General features: G+C 46.6%; 1 protein-coding gene across 2 annotated transcripts; it reads left to right on the top strand.

Moving 5' to 3' along the window:
- The first annotated feature begins 18,882 nt into the window (after positions 1 to 18,882).
- LOC125533823 (growth-regulating factor 12) lies at positions 18,883 to 20,458 on the top strand. 2 transcript variants are annotated; one of them, XM_087540020.1, is made up of 3 exons: positions 18,883 to 19,148; positions 19,232 to 19,507; positions 19,637 to 20,458. In XM_087540020.1, the coding sequence occupies exons 1-3, from the start codon at positions 19,133 to 19,135 to the stop codon at positions 19,963 to 19,965; spliced, it is 621 nt and encodes a 206-aa protein (XP_087396146.1). In that variant the 5' UTR covers positions 18,883 to 19,132; the 3' UTR covers positions 19,966 to 20,458. The 2 variants fall into 2 exon arrangements, with proteins under 2 accessions (XP_087396146.1, XP_048553118.1); XM_048697161.2 differs by having other exon boundaries at positions 18,889 to 19,138.
- The last annotated feature ends 4,252 nt before the right edge of the window (positions 20,459 to 24,710 follow it).

The following is a 24,710-nucleotide window of genomic DNA, read 5'->3' as shown; positions in this document are numbered from 1 at the left end:
CCAGTCCGTATAGTTGCTGCCATCGTCTTTCAGCTTGGTTTCTCTAGGAACGCATTGAAGTTGAGGACAACGTGGGCCATTTGATCTACAAGACATATTGTAAAGATTTTAGACTAAGTTCATGATAATTAAGTTCATCTAATCAAATTATTAAATGAACTCCCACTCAGATAGACATCCCTCCAGTCATCTAAGTATAACATGATCTGAGTTAACTAGGCCGTGTCCGATCATCATGTGAGACGGACTTGTCAACATCGGTGAACATCTTCATGTTGATCGTATCTTCTATACGACTCATGCTCGACCTTTCGGTCTTCTGTGTTCCGAGGCCATGTCTGTACATGCTAGGCTCGTCAAGTCAACCTAAGTGTATTGCGTGTGTAAATCTGTCTTACACCCGTTGTATTCGAACGTTAGAATCTATCACACCCGATCATCACGTGGTGCTTCGAAACAACAAACCTTCGCAACGGTGCACAGTTAGGGGGAACACTTTCTTGAAATTATTACGAGGGATCATCTTATTTAAGCTACCGTCGTTCTAAGCAAATAAGATGTAAAACATGATAAACATCACATGCAATCAAATAGTGACATGATATGGCCAATATCATTTGCTCCTTTGATCTCCATCTTCGGGGCTCCATGATCATCGTTGTCACCGGCATGACACCATGATCTCCATCATCGTGTCTTCTTGAAGTTGTCTCGTCATCTATTACTTCTACTACTATGGCTAACGCTTTAGCAATAAAGTAAAGTAATTGCATGACGTTTATGTTGACACGCAGGTCATAAATAAATAAAGACAACTCCTATGGCTCCTGCCGGTTGTCATACTCATCGACATGCAAGTCGTGATTCCTATTACAAGAACATGATCAATCTCATACATCACATATATCATTCATCATTCATCACATCCTTTGGCCATATCACATCACAAAACACTTGCTACAAAAACAAGTTAGACGTCCTCTAATTGTTGTTGCAAGTTTTTATGTGGCTGCTATAGGTTTTCTAGCAAGAACGTTTCTTACCTACGCCAAAACCACAACGTGAATTGCCAATTTCTATTTACCCTTCATAAGGACCCTGTTCATCGAATCCGATCCGACTAAAGTGGGAGAGACAGACACCCGCCAGCCACCTTATGCAACTAGTGCATGTCAGTCGGTGGAACCGGTCTCACGTAAGCGTACATGTAAGGTTGGTCCGGGCCGCTTCATCCCACAGTACCGCCGAATCAAGATAAGACTAGTAATGGCAAGATAATTGGCAATATCGATGCCCACAACTATTTTGTGTTCTACTCGTGCATAGAAACTACGCATAAACCTGGCTCTGATACCACTGTTGGGGATCATAGCAGAAATTAAAAAATTTCTACGCATCACCAAGATCAATCTATGGAGTATTCTAGCAACGAGGGGAATAGGAGTGCATCTACATACCCGTGTAGATCGCGAGCGGAAGTGTTCAAGTGAACGGGGATGATGGAGTCGTACTCGCCGTGATCCAAATCACCGATGACCAAGTGCCGAACGGACAGCACCTCCGCGTTCAACACACGTACGGTTGGGAAGACGTCTCCTCCTTCTTGATCCAGCAAGGGGGAAGGAGAGGTTGATGAAGATCCAATAGCACGACGGTGTGGTGGTGGATGCAGCAGGATCCCGACAGGGCTTCGCCAAGCATAAGCGGGGAGGAGAGGTGTTACGGAGGGAGAGGGAGGCGCCAAGAGCAAGGTGCGGCTGCCCTCCCTCCCTTCCACTATATATAGGGGCTAGGGGGCGCATGCCCCCTTGGAGATCCCATCTAAAAGGAGGGGCGGCGACCCCTGGGGGCAACGGCCCCCTTAGGGTTTCCAACCCTAGGCGCCTTGGGCCCTTGGGTGGGGCGCACCAGCCCATCAGGGGCTGGTTCCCACGCCACTTCAGCCCATGGAGCCCTCCGGGATAGGTGGCCCCATCCTGTGGACCCCCGGGACCCTTCCGGTGGTCCCGGTACAATACCGGTAACCCCCGAAACCTTCCCGTTGGCCGAAACTGGACTTCCTATATATAAATCTTTACCTCCGGACCATTCCGGAACTCCTCATGACGTCCGGGATCTCATGCGGGACTCCAAACAATTTTCAGGTTACTGCATACTAATATCTCTACAACCCTAGCGTCACCGAACCTTAAGTGTGTAGACCCTACGGGTTCGGGAGACACGCAGACATGACCGAGATGCCTCTCCGGTCAATAACCAACAGCGAGATCTGGATACCCATGTTGGCTCCCACATGTTCCTCGACGATCTCATCGGATGAACCACGATGTCGAGGACTTAATCAATCCCGTATTCAATTCCCTTTGTCAATCGGTACGTTACTTGCCCGAGACTCGATTGTCGGTATCCCAATACCTTGTTCAATCTCGTTACCGGCAAGTCACTTTACTCGTACCGTAATGCATGATCCCATGACCAACCCCTTGGTCACATTGAGCTCATTATGATGATGCATTACCGAGTGGGCCCAGAGATACCTCTTCGTCATACGGAGTGACAAATCCCAGTCTCGATTCATGCCAACCCAACAGACACTTTCGGAGATACCTGTAATGTACCTTTATAGTCACCCAGTTACGTTGTGACGTTTGGCACACCCAAGGCACTCCTACGGTATCCAGGAGTTGCACAATCTCATGGTTTAAGGAAATGATACTTGACATTCAGAAAAGCTACAGCAAACGAACTACACGATCTTTGAGCTAAGCTTAGGATTGGGTCTTGTCCATCACATCATTCTCCTAATGATGTGATCCCGTTATCAATGACATATAATGTCCATAGTCAGGAAACCATGACTATCTTTTGATCAACGAGCTAGTCAACTAGAGGCTCACTAGGGACGTGTTGTGTTCTATGTATTCACACATGTATTACAATTTCTGGATAACACAATTATAGCATGAACAATAGACAATTATCATGAACAGAGAAATATAATAATAACCATTTTATTATTGCCTCTAGGGCATATTTCCAACAGTCTCCCACTTGCACTAGAGTCAATATTCTAGTTACATTGTGATGAATCGAACACCCATGCAGTTCTGGTGTTGATCATGTTTTGCTCTAGGGAGAGGTTTAGTCAACGGATCTGCTACATTCAGGTCCGTATGTACTTTACAAATTTCTATGTCTCCATTTTGAACACTTTCACGAATGGAGTTGAAGCGACGCTTGATATGACTGGTCTTCCTGTGAAACCTGGGCTCCTTGGCAAGGGCAATAGTATTACGATTGTGGACACTAGAGGCTCACTAGGGACGTGTTGTGGTCTATGTATTCACACATGTATTACGATTTCCGGATAACACACTTATAGCATGAACAATACACAATTATCATGAACAGAGAAATATAATAATAACCATTTTATTATTGCCTCTAGGGCATATTTCCAACAGGCCAAGCATCCCTCGAAGACAATCATGACAACGACTCAACCCTTCGAACTGCTCCACATGGACCTTTTTGGTCCCACTCATTACTCAACTCTTACTACTACTGCTTGTCTCTATGGCTTTGTCATTGTTGATGATTATTCAAGATATACTTGGGTGCATATAATCCTCTACAAGACTGAAGTGCAGGATGTCTTCAGACGCTTCGCCAATCGAGCAATGAACAACTATGGCGTCAAGATAAAGCACATCAGAAGTGACAATGGCACTGAATTCAAGAACACTGGCCTAGATACATATCTTGATACTTTGGGCATCACACATGAATTCTCAGCTCCGTACACGCCACAGCAGAATGGCGTCGTCGAACGCAAGAACAGAACACTTATTGAGATGGCTCGGATGATGCTTGATGAATACAAGACTCCAAGAAAATTCTGGCCTGAAGCCATCTATACTGCATGCCATATCATCAACCGTGTTTATCTTCACAAGCTTCTGAACAAGACATCCTATGAGCTCCTTACTGGCAAGAAGCCAAATGTCAGTTACTTCAGAGTATTTGGTGCCAGGTGCTGGACCAAGGATCCACATCATACTTCAAAATTTGCACCAAAAGCACATGAAGGTTTTATGCTTGGATATGGAAAGGATTCGCACTCCTACAGAGTCTTCAACCTCTTTCACTATAAAGTGGTTGAAACTGTGGATGTGCGGTTCGATGAGACTAACGGCTCGCAAAGAGAGCACCTGCCAAATGTGCTAGATGAAGTTCCATCCAGTGAATCAATCAAACTTATGGGAACTGGAGAAATCATACCTTCTAAAGCTCAGCCTGAAGAGGAACTTATCATCTCCGCACCTGATCAACCTGAAGATAATGATCAACCTGAAGACAATGCTCAGCCTAAAGACAATCCTTCTAACGATGACAATGATCAGCAAGAGCAAAATCTATGTCCTGTACATCCTCGTGTTGCAAATGAAGTACAGATTGAGAGAATAATTGATAGCATCAATGCACCAGGTCCACTCACTCGTTCAAGGGCAACACAACTAGCAAATTTCTGTGGGCACTTCGCATTCGTCTCAATATCTGAACCCAAGAAAGTTGAAGAAGCCTTCATGGAACTTGGATGGATTCAAGCTATGCAAGAAGAGCTTCAACAGTTTGAGCTTAATAATGTATGGGAACTGGTTAAGCGTCCTGATGCTCGCAAGCACAATATAATAGACACCAAATGGATATATCGCAACAAGCAAGATGAGCATGGTCAAGTTGTCAGAAACAAAGCTCGTCTCGTTGCTCAAGGGTACACTCAAGTTGAAGGGATTGACTTCGATGAAACATTTGCTCCTGTGGCTAGACTTGAAGCCATACGCATACTGTTGGCCTATGCAAATCATCATAACATTCTTCTGTATCAAATGGATGTGAAGAGTGCTTTTCTCAATGGCAAGATTGAAGAAGAAGTGTATGTTGCACAACCGCCTGGCTTTGAAGATCCAAAACATCCTGACATGGTGTACAAGCTCAACAAGGCACTGTATGGCCTCAAACAAGCCCCTCGGGCTTGGTATGACACACTCAAAGACTTCCTGAAGAGTAAAGGCTTCAAACCTGGTTCCCTCGACCCCACTCTCTTCACGAAGACATATGATGGTGAACTGTTTGTGTGCCAAATATATGTGGATGACATTATCTTCGGCTGCACCAATCAGAAATACAGTGAAGAGTTTGGATATATGATGCAAGACCAATATCAGATGTCCATGATGGATGAGCTAAAGTTCTTCCTTGGTCTTCAAATACGTCAGCAACGCAACGGCATCTTCATATCTCAAGAGAAGTACCTCAAAGATTGCCTGAAGAAATTTGGGATGCAAGACTGCAAAGGCTTCACGACGCCAATGCCAGCCAAACATCATCTGGGTCCCGACGACAATGGTAAAGAGTTCGGTCAAAAGGTATACCGCTCCATGATTGGTTCTTTACTTTATCTATGTGCATCTAGGCCAGATATTATGCTTAGTGTTTGCATGTGTGCTCGATTCCAAGCGGCACCAAAGGAATCGCATCACTTAGCTGTGAAGCGAATTCTTCGATATTTGGCTTACACCCCAACATTAGGATTATGGTATCCAAAGGGCTCAGAGTTTGATCTGGTTGGATTCTCGGATGCTGATTATGCTGGTGACAAGGTGGATCGCAAGTCTACATCAGGCACATGTCATTTTCTGGGACGATCACTTGTATGTTGGTCTTCAAAGAAGCAGAACTGTGTATCTCTCTCCACTGCTGAATCTGAATACATTGCTGCCGGATCTTGATGCGCTCAACTTCTATGGATGAAGCAAACACTCAAAGACTATGGCATTCATCTGAAGCAAGTGCCACTCTACTGCGACAACGAAAGCGCCATCAAGATTGCCAACAACCCAGTTCAGCACTCGAAGACAAAGCACATTGAAATTCGTCATCACTTTCTTAGAGATCATGTTGTGAAGGAAGATATTGATATCATACACGTCAACACTGAAGAGCAATTGGCAGATATCTTCACCAAGCCCTTGGATGAGAAGAGTTTTTGCAAGTTACGGTGTGAGCTAAATATCTTGGAATCCTCAAATGTCCTGTCATCAGGCACACATCCTAACACTTATGCATATTGATGACTTAGATGTGCAACACACGAAGTAAAGTATATCTTCAATCAATGAAGACTTACATTCTAAGTGTGAATACATTAATGTGGAATTTGACTTCGGAGCGCCACGATAATTGTGCGCCGTGTCTGGGTCTAATACTTCCTATACAGTGGGTAACGCCACCACCAAAATTTTCTATTTGAAGTGTTTCACTCATGCGTTACGTTTGGTATGTCTTCACATTTGGTTTGGCTTCAATCTCAACTTGTCTTCATGATTATCTTCACTATGTTGATTTGATTGTCTTTCTCATATATATATACATACATACTAGTGTTCTGTCCTCTACAACATTCACTTATAGCTATGTCTTCTTGTTGAATCTTTTGAACTAAGTGAATGTGATCGGACCCTAACCTCTCTATGCTTTCTATCTCAAACTCTATCTCTCCAAATCATATGCATTCTATTGAAACTGTCGAATATCTTCTCCGCGTCCTTGTCAGCAGAAGATACAGAGACAAACATTAAGTCTATTTTCAATGCTAAATCCTTTCATCTGAAACCCGGAGAAGTGGGAACGACCACCCGACATTCCAGGCATGCGTGGGAACGTGGAACAACCTCCGATATGTTGCATGATAGCCACGTGCCCTTCAGATGTGAATCGCTAGGGGCACCTGTGTAATAACACTGTGTCGTCCCTGTCCCTATAAATACACGCCTAACCACAGTCATTATCCTTTCTTCCACTCTCGCACAAACCCTAGCGCCACCGCTAGCCCTCGACGACGCCGGCGACGAAGCGCTTAGCTGTCGCGACCTCACCAACGTCGTCTTCACGCCGGCCGCGGACATCGTCTTCTCCGCCGTCGCCGTAGGTGTCCTCCGTCGCCAAGTTAGGGCACGGACGATCGAACTGCTCGGCCTCCTCTCCCACTATGTCTAGCAGTTCTTCATGTGGTAAATAAAACTTCCTTTTTATGGCCCCTTTGATCCTATAGATTCATCACTTTCTACCACAAGAAGTTTCTATTCACACAAGTTGGATCTATTTCATACTGCATCTCATAATATGCCTAGTATGTTCACTTATGCTTCACAAAGTAGTTAGATTCCTCACTTCTACTGATCCGTGGATTCGTGCAAATCTGGAACCAACTCTCTATCTATGAGTGAATGTCTTCGCACTATGAGGTCAATGTCTTCTAAACTGATTTATCTTCAAAATCTTCTGAGAATGCATATGACCTCTTCCCTTTCCCTCGCACCTTAATGCTGTCACGGGTACATGTCCGTGGGAGAATCCCTTGGTTCTCATAGTCTGCATTCATTTGCAGAATTCTTACAGCATCATATAAATTCTCCCGAAGCCAGTTCCTGTTTGACACGCAGGCGTAAGCCTTTGAAACCTTTGAACATGTTGAAGCCATTCAGTTTGAAGTTCATGGCTACAGAGAAATCTACAAGGAAGGGAGGCAGACAGCGCTGTGGAAACAATGCTAAGGACCTGCCACCAGATCTCTATGAGCTATACAAGTCAGATCGAGAAGAAACCTATGGAGAACGCAAGAACCGAATCCAATGGATTCGAAGACATTGGGCAGAGGAGTGGTTCAAGTACAGATTCGTCACCGACGAATATGCTGAGAAGTGTGCCATCAAGGGCCCATGGGGAGATATCATATACAAAGGTCTTCATCCCAAATCACAGTTCGAAGCTATTGCTCAAGGCTTTTACCCCTGCATGCTTCGTGGACCTCAGCCTGCTAATGCCGACCCATCCTCTCTGTTATGGTGTCACGAAGACAATCTCTTCAAGCACAACTATCAGTTTGCACAGAACTCTGTCAAGGAAAATAAGAAGTCATTAGGATTAGACTTCAACCCAGGCCCCTCTGCGCCACGTGCTGATGGCACACGAGAAGCTGAACCCAATCTGGTTGGGCCCTTCTACAACCTAGAAGGTCTCATCACTCATATTATGGTTCAAGGGGCAGTCGTGGATCAACCTGCAGATGATGCTGAATCTGACGAAGCACCTGCACCACCGAAGCCAACGAAGCTGAAGAAGCCTAAAGCTTCAAAGTCTGCCTCAGCACCAAAAATCTTATAGGCAAAGCCACTGGCTACTGCACCTCCTGAAGACAGTGTGCAGTCTGAAGATCTATCACGTATCTCCAAGACTGAGATGAGAAAGAGTACTGATCAGGCACTGACTGCTGCTGCTATTCTGCGCAATGACGCCATTGATCTGTCCAGCGATGAAGATCTTGCAGATGACGCTCTTGAGCAGCTGATCAAGAGTAAGGAAGAAGCAAAGATCTTCAATGATTTGCCTCTCTTTGATGTGGCAATCATCCATAACTTCATTGATGAGTGGTTTGACACGCCCAACCTCAGCTTTGAAGATCTGCAACTTCCAATTGGCCTCAGTGTCGCCTTCACTGGCACCATTGCTTCTGAGCTAGCTCTAGCTCAGCGCATCGTTGAACTGAAGCAAAAGATCGACTATGAGAAAGCTCAGTTCAAGAAGCACATGGCCAAGCTCAGCGTGCAAGAAGTGAAAAACTTCAAGATTATGTTGCACGAGCTCAAGGAAGCCTTTCTCAAGAAGCGTGAAGAAGCTAAAGGTTCTCGTGAGCGCATGAAGAGCCTGGCTGACAAGTGTGTGCAAGCCTACAATGAGGCTGAGAAGCGCAAGGCTCTTGGTCGTCCTGGCATCGACCCAAGAATGACTGCAAAGAAGAAGAAACCATCAATAGACCAATCTGCACCTTCAAGGCGGGAAGAGCCACGCATAGTCTTTCCAAGCAGCATGACTGGCTCAAAGCCAAAGGTCCGGTCAACCACTTCAGAACTGAAGAATATAAGGACTGCCGAGGCTGCAGCCAGAAAGAGGAAAAATCCTGATGCTTCTGATGTCGCTCCCTCCAAGAAGAAGCGCAGAACCAAGAAAGATCGGGCTGCTCCCATAGAGCCCCTTGTTGTAGAACCCATCTCTGTTGCTCGCCCTGATTCCTCGCATCAAGAATGACGGATAGTAGTTCATGAGCCTGCTTCCACAGAGGCTCCTGAAGCTGAAGACATTCCAGCAGTTGACCTCACCGCTGCTGAAGACATTGGTCACCATGACAATGTTGAAGATGATGAAGTCCTTCCTCAGATCGAGAACCAACTGGTATCATCGCCTGTGCTCATGCACAACGAACTCATCAGCATTGGTCGTCCTCTGACGCCAACTGCTCAGGATGCATCGTGGGCTGATCACCCACAGAGACAAGACACTCCAAGCTCTCCCCAACCGCAAGCTACCCCAACAGTGCAAGATGATGATGACTATTAGGCCCAACACACTCCATCTCCACAAGCGTCGCCCGTATTACGCGGGCTTCGCAAAGGATCAAGGCCCCAAGTCACTCCCACAATGCATGTGTCTGAATCCAAAGCCAAAATGGCTGAAGATGTTCTGGCTGCATCAGCCGATGAAGAAGCCCCAAGAGTTCCTACACCCCCGTCTCACCAAGATGTTCTCGAGGAGAACGTGACCGACCCTCTAGCTTCTGAAGTGGAGGTTGAGAATCGTGAGGCTGCCACCACTAACACCACTGAAGCCAATGACGTGGTCATGGCTGAAGACACTATGGAGCCTGCACCTAACACTGTGCCAGAGGCCAATGAAGCCAATGATGCACCTGCAACAGATGTGCAGCCTGACGCCTCTGTTGATGTCACTGCTCCTGTTCCGCCACCAAGGCCACACACTATCGAGCAAGCATTCAACTATGGCCAACTTATCACTGTCAAATGGCCTTTTCTGACTCCTCCGCCTGCTGCTGGTCCTCAGTTTGACTATCACGTTGAGCACAGGCCTCAGGTTCAGAAGCCAATGCCAAGGTTGCCCAGGTTTCCAGGTACTGCATCTGCACCCGGATCTTTTAATATCAATGGTTTCAAGGCACACAACACCTTCTTCAATAGCGCCAAGAACCCCTACTCAAAGGCAAGAATATCTTCTGATCGGTTCTGGAGCTATCAGCAGCGCGGTTATTACTCATGCATTCTGTACAATCAAGGTCGCATTTTCCCACATATGCGTCTTGACACTGAAGCCATAACTGGTCTGCCTTGTTTGGAAGAAGCTCTGGATTGCTTCAGAGAGTCTGGATTGTTGTCGTTCGTCACTGACAAGGAGCACTATAACGAAGAATTGCTGCTCCAATTCTATGCCGCTCTTCATATTCGTGGCTACAACAGAGATCCGAAGACTTGGGTCCTTGAGTGGATGACAGGCAATGTTCATCACGAAGCCAAAGCCTTTGATATCATTGAGCTCACTGGTCTGCCCACTCCAGGAGATCTTTATGAACCTGGTTGTCAGCTTCACAGTGCAGCTATGGAGAGCATTTTTCACAAGCCTGAACCAAATATGAGTCAGATGCTTAGCATGATGAAGCCTTTGCCTCCAGATGCTGCATATCCTAAGGAGTTCTTTGTTGAAGACCTTGAGTATCTGCCACGCACTATCTATCACATTATAAGGCGAACTCTCTGGCCCATCAAAGGACATTATCCACATGCAAAGATGGAAGGTGCAATGAAGACTTTGGTCTTCCATATTCTTCACGGCAAATGCTTCAATGCACAAGACTTCTTCATCCGCCAACTTGCTGCATCAGGATCTGATCTCTTTGGCTTGAAGTTTTACGCTCCATGGATTATGCAGCTGATCAAACTACACCCAGCTGTCACCTATCAGCCCTCTGCTTGCAATCATCGGATCTTTATGCCTGACGTCGATATGTCAGTTGAAGCCATCTATCCAGAGCCTGCCAAGGAGCCCCTTAGTCTTCGGAATGCTGATAAGCAAAGTTTCTCACAACACATTGACGGAGATCCAGCAGTCGCTTGTGTTTATCCTCTGGCTGGTACTACCCGTGCACCTCATCGTGCCCTCACTGAAGCAACTGAAAGCACCATTGCCCAACGGCCCAAGAAGCGATCTCGTGTTCTCAACGACCAAGAACTTCTGGTTGCCCTTCATCAGAAACAGGATAAGCATCATGACTAGCTGAAGCGCCAAATGCAAAGCCTCTTGGTGGACGTAAACAGGATTCGCAACCTTGCCACCAAGAATGCCTTTGTTGCCCATGAAACCTGTTGGCGTACATGGAAAGGGCTGACGCTTATGTGTTCTGAAGATGATCTTCAAGAGGATGGCTTCTCTGAACGCTTCAAGTTTGACTCAACACCTCCAAGAAGGACTGTGCTGCGGCGAACTCCGTCTCTTGAAGACTCTGAGTTCTCCTCCTCTGCTGCAACAGTGAATGCACGTGTCATCGATGATGAAGACGATGCTACTTCACCACCTTCAGCGTGAATCAACACTGCACCGAGTTCGTCTGCACCGCCAACCAACACCGAAGACCCTGCTGCTTCACCAACTCCTCACAGGGACGAGTAGGTGCTCTATGTCTTCAAACCTTTTTGGTCCTTACTGAAAAAAGGGGAGAAGCATATGAGTTTGATAGTCTTCAAGTGGGTTCATATGGGCGGTAGTTTTATATTTTGCCTAGTGTTTACAACTCTCGCGTCTTGATACATTTGGTTCTTTGAGTTGTAACACTCAAACTCGATGGTCGTCTGCTACTTATTTGCTATTCTGTGATGCGATGATAAATTCCGCATGTGCAACGATAAATTCCGCACTTAGATCATTTTGCAGACGTCCATTTATCATTATGCATATCATCATCTTTGTCATGTCATATCTTGCATAATGAATTGTCATCATAAGTTGAAGAGGATCTCCACAAGTACAATCTGCCATGTGCATTTGCATTCCAAAAGCAAATTACTTATATGCACATCTTTAGGGGAGCCCTTGCAACTTATGAAGACAATCCCCTATCCTTTACAATTTCACATATTATATTCCCCGTTGAAAACTTCAACTAGTTTGTCATCAATCACCAAAAAGGGGGAGATTGTAAGTGCATCTAGTGCCACCCCTAGTTGGTTTTGGAGTATTGACGACAAACCTAGTTGAGGGACTAATGTGTTTGTGAGAATAGCAGGATAACACAGGTAGAAGTCCCTCATTGATTCGGTTTTCCTACCAGAGATGACCCCTAAAAATGTATGAAGACATTGAAGTCAGAGGTGGTATGTGAAGACATTCACATTGAAGACTATGATAAGAGAAGACATCGCATGAAGACTATGGAGGGCGAAGACTTAGCAGTTTCGTCGTTCTGTGTTTTTCTTTGTTGAGTCATAGGAACCACCGTACTATTAAGTGCGGTCCAAGAGAACCAGTCAGAATGACTGAAGTGATGCTTAACCAAAATCCTATGTCTTCGAGTGAAGACTATGAGAGCAAATCTTGTCCAGAGTTGGATAAGTCAGCTTTGCTTGTAGTCCAAGTAAAGTTGCCGTGTGTGTTTGAAATCTGACCGTTGGAACACGTGTCAGTTCCTTAGTGACCAAGGGTCATTTCGGACAAATCAGGTCGGGTTGCCAAGGGGCTATAAATAGCCCACCCCCTACAACCATAAACGGTTGGCTGCTCAGAGTTAGAGTACGGCTTTTGTCATTTGAGAGCAACCCACCTCAAAGCCTTTGAGAGAGAATTCCTTGCGAGGATAAAGCCCTAAACACCCAGAGCCAAAGAGTGTTAGGCATCACTTAAGTCTTCTTGTCTGTGTGATTTGAAGACTTATTACACTTGAGGACTGTGAATCCTCCAGCTGGTTAGGCGTCGCGTTCTGAGCATCCAAGAGTCATTGTGGATCGCCGGTGAACGAAGTCTGTGAAGGTTTGGAAGTCTACCTTGAAGACTTACCAGAGTGACTGGGCGAGGACTGGGTGTCCTTAGCTCAAGGGGAATAAGGTGAAGACGAGGTCTTCTGAGTTGAATCTCAGCCTCCCTAACCAGACGTATAGTTGTCACAGCAACTGGAACTGGTCCAACAAATCATTGTCTTCAACGAGTCACTGGTTTCATCCTTCCCTTCCCTTTACTTACTGTTGGTCCTTGTGAAGTCATTGTATGATTGCATTATCTTTTGTCTTCACTGAGTGACTGCTTGTTCTGATTGGCTTCACAATATCTTCCTACCTGATCTTTACTGCCTAGCTGCTATTAGTCATTGTGCTTTCACTTCATTGAATACTTGACTATGGTTTGCCTAGTGTAGTCTACCTTCCGCTGCATGGTAATAGGTTTATTTCTATCGTTTGTCTTCGAAACTTCCATGTTTTGAAGACTTTCATAAAAATCGCCTATTCACCCCCCCTCTAGTCGATCACTAGCACTTTCAGGAACCAATATGAGGATTCAGGTTCCGCTATTGGTTATTGACCGGAGATAAGTCTCGGTCATGTCTACATAGTTCTCGAACCCGTAGGGTCCGCACGCTTAACATTCGGTGACGATCGGTATTGTGAGTTTATGTGTTTTGATGTACCGAAGGTAGTTCGGAGTCCCGGATATGATCACGGACATGACGAGGAGTATCGAAATGGTCGAGAAATAAAGATTGATATATTGGACGGCTATGTTCGGACACCGAAAGTGTTCCGGAAGGTTTCGGATAAAACCGGATTGCCGGAGGGTTACCGGACCCCTCCCCCCCCCCCCCCCCCGGGAAATTATTGGGCCCTTAGTGGGCATTAGGGGAGAGAGAGGGCAGTAGCCAGGAGGTGCCCCCCAAGGGAGTCCGAATTGGACTAGGGGAGGGGGCGCGGCCCCTCTTTCCCTCTCCCTCCCCCTCTCCTTCCTTCCCCCTCCTATTAGGACTAGGAAAGGAGGAATCCTACTCCTACTATGAGGAGGATTCCTCCCCCCTTGGCGCGCCCTCTAGGGCTGACCGGCCTCCTCCTCCCCTCCTTTATATACGGGGGAGGGGGGCACCCCATAGACACACAAGTTGATTGTTTAGCTGTGTGCGGTGCCCCCCTTCACAAATTTCCACCTCGGTCATATCGTTGTAGAGCTTAGGCGAAGCCCTGCGTCGGTAACTTCATCATCACCGTCATCACGCTATCGTGTTGATGAAACTCTCCCTCGACCTTAGCTGGATCTAGAGTTCGTGGGACGTCACCGAGCTGAACGTGTGCAGATCACGAAGGTGCCGTACCTTCGGTGCTAGGATCGGTTGGAACGTGAAGACGTACGACTACATCAACCACGTTGTCATAACGCTTCCGCTTACGGTCTACGAGGGCACGTGGACAACACTCTCCCCTCTCGTTGCTATGCATCACTTAGATGGATCTTGCGTGTGCGTAGGGATTTTTTTAAAATTACTGCGTTTCCCAACACGATTGACCCGGCCAAAACACATGGGCACTTCGGGCGACACCTTTGTTATCCTCGGAATAAGTGAGGAATTCTTGTAAAAAAGGAATAAGTGAGGAACAACTCCATGGGTTGGTATACTCTAGAGTCACAGATGCACCTTCAACACATCAGAATTCACGTCCGTTTGGTTCGAAACAGACAAAAAATGTGGCCCACACTATTGTGGGATTGCCTAGCAGTGACGGGTGGGAAAGGCCCAGCTGTGGCGGGCAAGGCTCTTAGGGCCGCTCGCCAATGAGAGACCTCCTATGTGCCGCTTACTGCGGCAAAGAGACGTAGTTTCGCACAGGAGTCAGGTCAACTTGGCCGGCCCATTCGCTATCCTTGGCGGATTGAAAAATTGCAAAACGAAAAAGGGCGCGCTAACTAGAAATCGAACCCGCGACCTGCTAAAGTTGCCCGCGATGCGCAACCACTACAAAAAGAGAGCTACTCTAGAAGAATTGCAGCGCGAGTATTAAAAGAACTATAGACAGCCGCGCAAAATTAAAATAAGTTTGCCAAATTCCTTTTAAAAATAAAATTTTTGGGCAAGGGATTGAACTTTTGAATAAGTTTGCAAAAACGGGAACAATTTTTGAAGTTGTAGAACATTTTTATATTTGTGAACAAAATTTTGAAATAGGAACATTTGTTTTCTGAATTTACCATACATTTTTTAATTTATGAAGTAAATTTAAACATGTGAACATTTTTTTTGAATTTCCGAACAATTTTTTAAAAATGGAAACTTTTTGTAAAACAAATAACTTTTGGTTTGTGAACCTTTTTTAAAAAGGTGAACATTTTTTGAATTACCGAACATTTTTTAAAACAAAGCGAACACATTTTGAAATTTATGAATAAAATTTGAGAACAGGAACACTTTCTATAAGAATGAACAAAGTTTGTAAAATGCGAACATTTTTTGAAAAAGAAAATGAAACAAAAAATAAAGAACAAATTTTAAAATGCGATTATTTTTTAAAACTTTGAACATTTTTTGAAATTGAAAAATAAAAAGAAACAAAGAAAGAACATTTTCTCAAATTGAAACGAAAAGATAAACAAAGAGAAAAAAGAAGCAAAAAATAAAGAACAAATTTTAGAATGGAGAATCTTTTTGAAAATTTGAAACAACTTTGGAAATACAAACATTTTTTGAATACATGAACCTTTTTTTCAAAACAAGAATATTTTTTGTAAACTTTTAACATATTTTTCAAAATGCGCTTTTTTAACTTTGAACATTTTTGTGAAAAATGAACATTTTTCAAATGCCAACAAAATTTGAATATTTTGAAAAATTATTAAACATTTACAAATTATGAAAAATGAAAAAGCAAAGAAAAAGGAAAAATAAAGTAAAGAAACAGAAAAAACGTTAAAATATTAAAAATAAAAATTGAAAAAACAGAAAAGGAAAAGGAAAAGGTAGAGAAGAAAAAATAAACAGGAAAATAAAAAAATTAAAAAAACAGAAAAAGGTGTTAGGAAGCTTCTAGAAGGTTCTTGAAACCGAAAAAACGCTGGGAACAAGCTACAAGGTTCCTAAAACCGGAATTGTCGAAACATTTTACAGGCCGGCCGACGCCCGAATGCTCGATCGATCTCCTTGTGCGTCGCCTCGACATTTTGCCGCAACGAGCGGCAAATAGGATATTCCTGCCAATGACCTCCCGCATCTGCTATCATGGCATCAGTGGTGGGCGGGCACCCGTCACTGGCGGGCATATTTTAGTGGCAAGCAGTCTTGGCGCCCGCCACTAGCAGTGGTCTAGGCCTATGGATGAATTGCTGTCGCGACAACGTTTTTTGCTGCCGTGGCAGCATTTTATGACTCATCAGCTTATTCAATAACACTTTCATATAGCTTTATTATATGACTCATCAGCTTAATTTCACGGTAATTAATACATCTCTGAATATCCCCCTTGTTAGTGAAGATTGGTACTAAGGGCCTGTTATGAAGTCCTCCAGCTCCGCGCTCCGTAAACTCCAGATGTGAAGCTGAGCCAAATGTTTTTGACGTGAGAAGCTAGCTTCAAGAAGTTGTGACGACCCGTAGTGTTGTTTTGGTGGAGTTTGAGAAGCTGGGAAAACGATGCTCCACGGAATCTTCTAAAACGCGGAGTGCATTGAAATTACAAGGTGTGCCACCGCCAAGTGAAGGAAAACGGTTCGTTTAACATCTCTCCTCCCTTCTTTCATCGTCAAAACAGCCTTGTTCTTGTTCCTCGAACAGAAAACGGTCACTCCTACCTTTTTGGGCTGCCAGCCTGCCTCCAAGCCGGCCCAATATGCTACAAGACAGCCCAACAACCGCTGCCAGCCCAAAGTTGCGAGAGAGAAGCTGATTCGGTTGTCGAACGAATCAGGATCGCTAGATGGAGTGAGAAGCCAGGCTGAGAAGCTGAATATTCGGAGTTGGGAGAGTTGAGAGAGGTTCAGAACAGGCCCTAAGGGTGTGTTTGGATCGGAGCCTACACCAGCCTAGTCAAAAAATGATCGTTGACTAGGGCGCGCGCAACCTGTTTGCTTCCTGACCAATATTTTGGCTCGCTACGGCTCATGCAGTTTCACTAGTTCATTTTGCGCCAATGAATTGGCAAGTCACCGACGGCTGAAAGGTGCGCCAAAATATTGGCGTGCCTGCGGATTGGTAGGGCTGACAGGGGCAACATCCAAACGCATCTCAATATCCCCGTCTCCATTCTTCTCGTATGTTATTTCCCCGGAAAATGAGGTTCAAAAGTTGGTTAGCCAAACTGTCGCCATGTCCTCGAGGCCTCAGACAAACTCGCCACGGCCCATCGCCTTGTCTGCTTTCATCCCTTTAAAAAGCCTATTTGACCTCAGACTCTTGGATTCACGGCACAAAACGCCTGCTGGTATCATCAAATGAGTCGTCTAGTTCAATGGTAGAACTATCATTTTCCCGTTGAATAGCTTGTTGAAATACTCTCGCCATCTATACTTAATCTCCTCGTCCTTTGACAGGAGTTGGTCTGCTTCGTTCTTGATGCATTTGACTTGGTCAACATTTCTCGTCTTCCTTTCTCGGATCTTGACCATCTTATAGATATCACTTTCGCGGGCAAAGATCCAGTGCCTTGCCCACAGCAAGGCACGACGTAACTGGCGGCCAGCCAGCCATTGGATCAGGGGGCAGCTCAGATCGAATACTGTAGCGTAGAACACTGTTGATGGGGTACTATACCGCAAATCACTATAGGTAGGGTACCGTAGATCGAATACTGTAGAACTGCGACCGTTCACGCAGATCTGGCCGTCGATCCTGAATCGAACGGTGTGGAGAGGGGGGCAGTCACCGGACTGTTCATCGGTGCCTTCCCTCATATCTAACCACTGGTAGAGGTTTCTCAAACGCCTGGCTCCTTCTCCACTGACAGCTCGCTTTACGGCCTTCTTCATTATCTTGTATATCTTTCGCAAGGAAAGAAAATATAGTGCTGTCATGTTTTAGATGGCCACGTACCGCGTGAAAGGAGGCTAGCCGGGGACAGGGGTCGATGGCAGAGAGCGCACAGAGCCGAGCCATGTTGACCAGGCGAGGCCCCATGCACAGCCCCATGCGTCTCACGGACGTAGATCTGGGTACCTGGCCTTGCCCGTACCGTAATCTCGTGACACATCCATACGCGCGTGTACGGTGCGAGCGTCTACCCGGCATGCGCGCCGGGATTCCTTGTACGGTGAGAGCGCGCCCGGCCCGGCGCTACACATGCTAGGTTCAGGCGGGCCATGCATGGACGCGGTCTCGGGCGTGCCCTGCATAGAGCCCGACGAGCCAAGAGGCGTCGCCGTGGCACACCGCACTGCACGTGAAGCGCGCTTTCGCTACGGGCCACGGCGTTGAAGCCGCCGTGGGTGCGGCCGGAGTGGCATGCAGCGCGTCGTCGGTGCTTCCCCAGCCTCTCCTGCCATGTCCAGGGAACGGAACGAAGGCATTTATTTAAGGAAAACCTCCAGGGTGCAGCCTGCAGCAAGCAACCATGGCCGAAGCGTCGTCGGTCTTGCCAGCAGTTTTAGGCCTCCTTTGCTAGGAATTTCATAGAAATTTTAGAGGATAGAATTTTTATAGAATTTTTTTTAAAGCCTTTTGGTTCATAGGAATGGATTTCTATTCCTACGTAGGATTGATTCCTATCCTTCACATTTTATAGGAAAATAAAAAAAGCTTAGACTCAATGAAAAAATTTCTTTGGTGTCAGCCAAATAACATCTTGTTTCTTATTCTTACTCATAGGATTTGAAATACATGTTATCTCATTTCCTACAAGATTTATATTTCTATGATAATCTTATCCTATGAATCAAAAGAGGCCTTACAGTTCCGGTTAGTATTGCATCCCCGTCAAAGTTCCGGAGCACCAGCGAAGCTGTCAGCGGTGGAGTGTCCCGTACATGTAGCCAGTCGCTGCTACTGACACCGACAGCCGACGTCAAACGGCAGCGTCGCGTCCCTTCGCTTCTCTCTACTCAAAGAACCTGCGCGAGCTCCATACCACTCTTGCCTCTATCCGCAGCACTCATTCGAACACAAAACAACACCAGACAGCCACGGAGGAAGAAAGGCGCACTCCAGAGATGACCGAGCGAAGGCAGGAGCACTCGCCGCCGTCCAAGATCCCCCGCCTCTCCGGCGCCGACGACGATGACGGTAGGGAAGGGTGTGTCCTACTTTTCCCCGTCTGCCTCAGGCAAGTAAGTGATTCATTCATTAGTCTTTGACGTGCGTTGCTTGGATTAATAGGCGCAGGGACGGTGACCATGGCGGCGCCGTCGCCGCTGGTTCTTGGGCTGGGTCTCGGCGTAGGCGGCAGCAGCAGTGACAGCGGACGCGACGACGCGGAGGCCTCTGCGGCGACGCGGCCGTCGGCGCTGACGTTCATGCAGCGGCAGGAGCTGGAGCACCAGGTGCTCATCTACCGCTACTTTGCCGCCAACGCTCCCGTGCCCGTGCACCTCGTGCTCCCCATCTGGAAGAGCGTCGCCGCTTCCTCCTCCGCCCCGCAGAGGTTTCCATCCCGTACGTGCCGCGCCCTCTCCTTGTACTAGTTTCTTCCACTTCGTCCCCGGCGTTTCGGGCTTACTGTCTACTGTTTGTTTTGGATTGATTGGTTGGTCATCGCCGATGTTGATCGTTTGATGTGCGCAGTGGCGGGGCTGGGGAGCATGTGCTACGACCACAGGAGCAGCATGGAGCCGGAGCCGGACCGGTGCCGGCGCACGGACGGCAAGAAGTGGCGGTGCTCGCGCGGCGTGGTGCCGGGGCACAAGTACTGCGAGCGCCACGTCCACCGCGGCCGCGGCCGTGCAAGAAAGCCTGTGGAAGCCGCGGCGGCCACATCAGCCGTCCCGATCCGCGCGATGCACGCCGCCGACGCGCAGGGCGCCACCAGTGCGCACGCGGCGCCACCGCAGCGCCTCGGCTTCTCCTCCCCCGCCGGCGTCTACCTGGCGCACGGCACCGCCCGTGCCACCTGACCTGACGCCGGCATTTTCTTCAGTTAGCTACAGATGTTTTGCTTTGCTTGTTTGTGCTAATCTGTAGCGGGAAATCTCCGAGGATTATGCTGTACTGGTACTGGTAATTTTTTAGTTTCGCCTTGACCACGCCTCGGTGTTGCCGACTCGTCAAAGTTGGATGGCATGCGTAGGGGGGTTCGTGCTGCCCTGTTTACTCTGTCTGTGCAGTGACACACTGACATGTCTGATGCCGCAGGCGAGTTGTTTTTCATTTGTTGAGGTGGGAGACGCGCCTGGGTGCGGGGGTATGGGCGGGGCCCCGGCTAGTGTTTTCTGGGGCTGAGGGCCATGCTGAACGACCGGTCAGATGCTGGGGCGCAGACGCTGGGCCCTCGACCCGTCCGTGGTGCAGAGTGGCCCGGCAGAAGACCAGCTCGCCGCAGCGACAATACCCGAAAAGAAACTGGAGCATCCTGATGCTAATCAAATATGGTTAAGTTTCCTAGTTAAAGATATCTGTTGTCATTTGATGAATAGGATCATATCATTAGGAAAATGATGTGATGAACAAGATTCATCCTTTAGCTTAACATGTCAATCTAAGTTTTATTGCTATTGTTGTCTTCATGTGAAATACATATTTCTTCAACTATGAGATTATACAACTCTTGGATATCTGAGAAATACCTTGGGTGCTATTGATGTCTACTACACAACTTTATTCTTGTATACTCGTGTTGAGCTTTCAAGCGCAGATTTTTGTAGGACATTAACAATTTTTCCTCAAGTGCATGACCTAAGGTTTATCAACCCGTGGAAAGTGTAGGATGAAATGGCCTCTCTCAAACAACCCGGCAATCAAATACAAGAAATTTCTCATGTCCCCAACACATTCAATACAATGGCAAATTGTATAGGTGCACTAGTTTGGCGAAGAGATGATGATAAAAGTGTAATATTGATGATAGAAATATATTTTTATAATCTGAATAAATAAAAATAAAAAGGGAGCAAATAATAAACGGGCATAAAACGGTATTGCAATGCTTGAAAATAAGGCCTAGAGTCCGTACTTTCAGTAGTGCAACCTCTCAACAGTGCTAATATAATTGGATCATATAATCGTCCCTCAGTGTGCAACGAAGAATCACTCCAAAGTTCCTATCTAGCGGAGAATATAAGACATAATTATTTGTAGGGTACGAAACCACCTCAAAGCTATTTTTTCCGATCAATCTATCCTAGAGTTCATACTAAAATAACACGAAGCTATTCTTTCCGATCGATCTAACCAAGAGTTCGTACTAAAATAACACCAAAGAAAATTCAGATTTATAATATTCAATCCAACACAAAGAACTTCAAAGAGTGCCCCAAGATTTCTACCGGAGAAACAAAGACAAGAACGTGCATCAAACCCTATGCATAGATTACCCCAATGTCACCTCGGGAGTCCGCGAGTTGAGTGCCAAAACAAATATCAACTGAATCAATATGATACCCCATTGTCACCACGAGTATTCAATTGCAAGATATATATCAAGTGTTCTCAAATCCATAAAAGTATTCAATCTGATAACCATAGAATCTCAAAGGGAAAAACTCAATTCATCACAACAAGATAGAGAGGGGAAAACACCATATGATCCGACTATATTAACAAAGCCTGCAATACATCAAGATCGTAACATCTCAAGAACACGAGAGAGAGAAAGAGAGATAACGAGAGAGAGAGAGATTAAACACATAGGTACTGGTACAAATCCTCAGCCCCGAGGGTGGACTACTCCCTCCTCATCGTGGTGGCCTCGGGGATGATGAAGATGGCCACCGGAGATGATTTCCCCCTCCGGCAGGGTGCCGGAAAGGGTTTAGATTGGTTTTCGGTGGCTATAGAGCCTTGCGACGGCGGGACTTCTGATCTAGGCTAACCCCGAGGGTTTCTGGATTTTTTGAAAATTTATAGGGTAAAGAGGGGGTGCGGGAGGCCACCGAGATGGGCACAATCCACCTGGGCGCGCCTGGGCCCCCAGGCATGCCCTGGTGGGTTGTGCCCCCCTCGGGCACCCCCAAGGTGCTACTCTGGCCTATCCTAGGTGTTTTGGTCCATAAAAAATCTCCAAAAAGTTTTGCGGTGTTTGGACTCCGTTTGATATTGATTTCCCGCGATGTAAAAAAACAAGAAAAAAACAGCAACTGGCACTGGGCATTGGGTCAATAGGTTAATCCCAAAAATGATATAAAGTTGCTATAAAATGATTGTAAAACATCCAAGAATGATAATATAATGGCATGAATACTTCATAAATTATAGATATGTTGGAGACGTATCAGCTATCAGATGTGACAACGTAACTGGGTGATTATAAAGATACTCCACAGGTATCTCCGAAGGTGTTTGTTGGGTTGGCATAGGTCGAGATTAGGATTTGTCACTCGAGTATCAAAGAGGTATCTCTGGGCCCTCTCGGTAATGCACATCATAATAATCTTGCAAGCAATATGACTAATGAGTTAGTTGCGGGATGATGTATTAGGGAACGAGTAAAGAGAATTATCGATAACGAGATTGAACTAGGTATGAAGATACCGACGATCGAATCTCGGGCAAGTAACATACCGATGACAAAGGGAATAACATATGTTGTCATTACAGTACGACCGATAAAGATCTTCGTAGAATATGTGGGAACCAATATGAGCATCCAGGTTCCGCTGTTAGTTATTGACCGGAGAGGTGTATCGGTCATGTCTACATAGTTCTCGAACCCATAGGGTCCGCACGCTTAACGTTCGATGACGATTTTGTATTATATGAGTTATGTGATTTGGTGACCGAATGCTGTTCGGAGTCCCGGATGAGATCACGGACATGACGAGGTAAAGATTCATATATAGGACAACAGTATTCGGACACCAGAAGTGTTCCGGGGATACCGGGTACGTATCGGGTCACCGGAAGGGGTTCCGGGCAACCCCTGACAAACTATATGGGCCTAATGGGCCAAGAAAGGGAGAGACCAGCCCTTAGGGGCTGGTGCGCCCTCCTATAGGCCGAAATAGGAGGAATAGGAAAGGAGGGAAGGGAGAAGGAAAGGGGAGGATTCGACCTCCCCCTTTCCTTCCCCTCCCCCCTCTCTTTCCTTCCCCCTCCAATGCATATGGAAGGGGGGAGGCCGACTTGGAGGAGGCGTCCAAGTAGGAGTACTCCTACTTGGGGCGCTGATCCGTCTCCAACGTATCTATAATTTTTGATTGTTTCATGTTGTTATATTATCAATCTTGGATGTTTTATAATCATTTTATATCATTTTTTGGTCCTAACCTATTGACATAGTTGTCGGTGTCAAAACCGGCAGATCTCGGGTAGGGGGTCCTGAACTGTGCGTCTAGGATCGATGGTAACAGGAGACGGGGGACACGATGTTTACCCAGGTTCGGGCCCTCTCTATGGAGGTAATACCCTACTTCCTGCTTGATTGATCTTGGTGAATATGAGTGTTACAAGAGTTGATCTACCACGAGATCGTAATGGCTAAACCCTAGAAGTCTAGCCTATGAATATGGTAATGAGTATATGTGGTGGCTTTTCCGGACTATCCCCTTCGGTTTATATAGACACCAAGGGGATCTAGGGTTTACATGGAGTCGGTTACATAAGAAGGAATCTTCGGTCGCCAAGCTTGCCTTCCACGCCAAGTAGAGTCCAATCCGGACACGATGCAGTCTTCGACCTTCATGCCTTCACAACCCATCAGTCCGGCCCAAAGGATAACAGGCCGGACGCCCGAGGACTCCTTAGTCCAGGACTCCCTCAGTAGCCCCTGAACCTGGCTTTCAATGACGAGGAGTCCGATGCGCTGATTGTCTTCGGCATTGTAAGGTGGGTTCCCCTTTCTCCGAACTCCAAGATAGTCTTCGGATGCAATGATAGTATCCTGACCTGTTACGCACGCCATACACAACCGCAGAGAGAATGTAATATTTGCATGAATCTAATCTGTTGACAGCTTTTTTCCAACACGACATCACGTCTGTCCGGTTATAATTTCGAACCGTTTTTCTTTTGCGATTCCACGCTTCGAGACACGGTTGCTATTGGCACGTCTTGTCGAAACAGAGATCGTGCCCCCCTTATTGCGGGATTCTCATCAATGCGGGCATGGGTAACTCAACCGTGCCGTTTATACAGCCCTAGGTAACAGGCGAATCCTAAGGCGAGTGAGGAGGCGTTTTAATATTTGCTGCCTTTATAAGGGGATAAAGATTCCCTCTTCCTCTCCTCACGCTCTCTCTTTGTCTCCGCCTTTCCGATCTCAAGCTCCAACGCCCAAGTTCTCATCTCCTTTTCACTCAAGCAACCATGTCCGGATCTGGTGGTCAGGGCAAGTGGATGGTCTCCTCCGTCAAGGAGGAGGACATTACTAAGCTCCGGGCGGCCGGATATTTGGCGAAGGAGATCACCCATCGTCTGCCAGCCGAGGGACAAGTCGTCCCCACGCTGGAGCCCACAGAAAGGGTAGTATTCATCCCCCATTTCTTCCGCGGGCTAGGGTTTCCACTCCACCCTTTCATCCACGGGCTGATGTACTACTACGGGATAGATTTCCATGATGTATCCCCGAATTCCTTCCTCAACATCTCGGTGTTTATCGTCGTGTGCGAGGCCTTCCTCCGCATCCATCCCCACTTCGGACTATGGCTCAAAGTCTTCAACGTGAAGCCGAAGGTGGTGGATGGCCAGCACGCAGAGTGCGGAGGGG

Source organism: Triticum urartu, chromosome 2A (assembly GCF_056163025.1).
Source record: "Triticum urartu cultivar PI428250 chromosome 2A, HENAU_Tu73, whole genome shotgun sequence".
NCBI lineage: Eukaryota > Viridiplantae > Streptophyta > Magnoliopsida > Poales > Poaceae > Triticum > Triticum urartu.
This window is presented reverse-complemented; position numbering and strand designations above follow the sequence as displayed.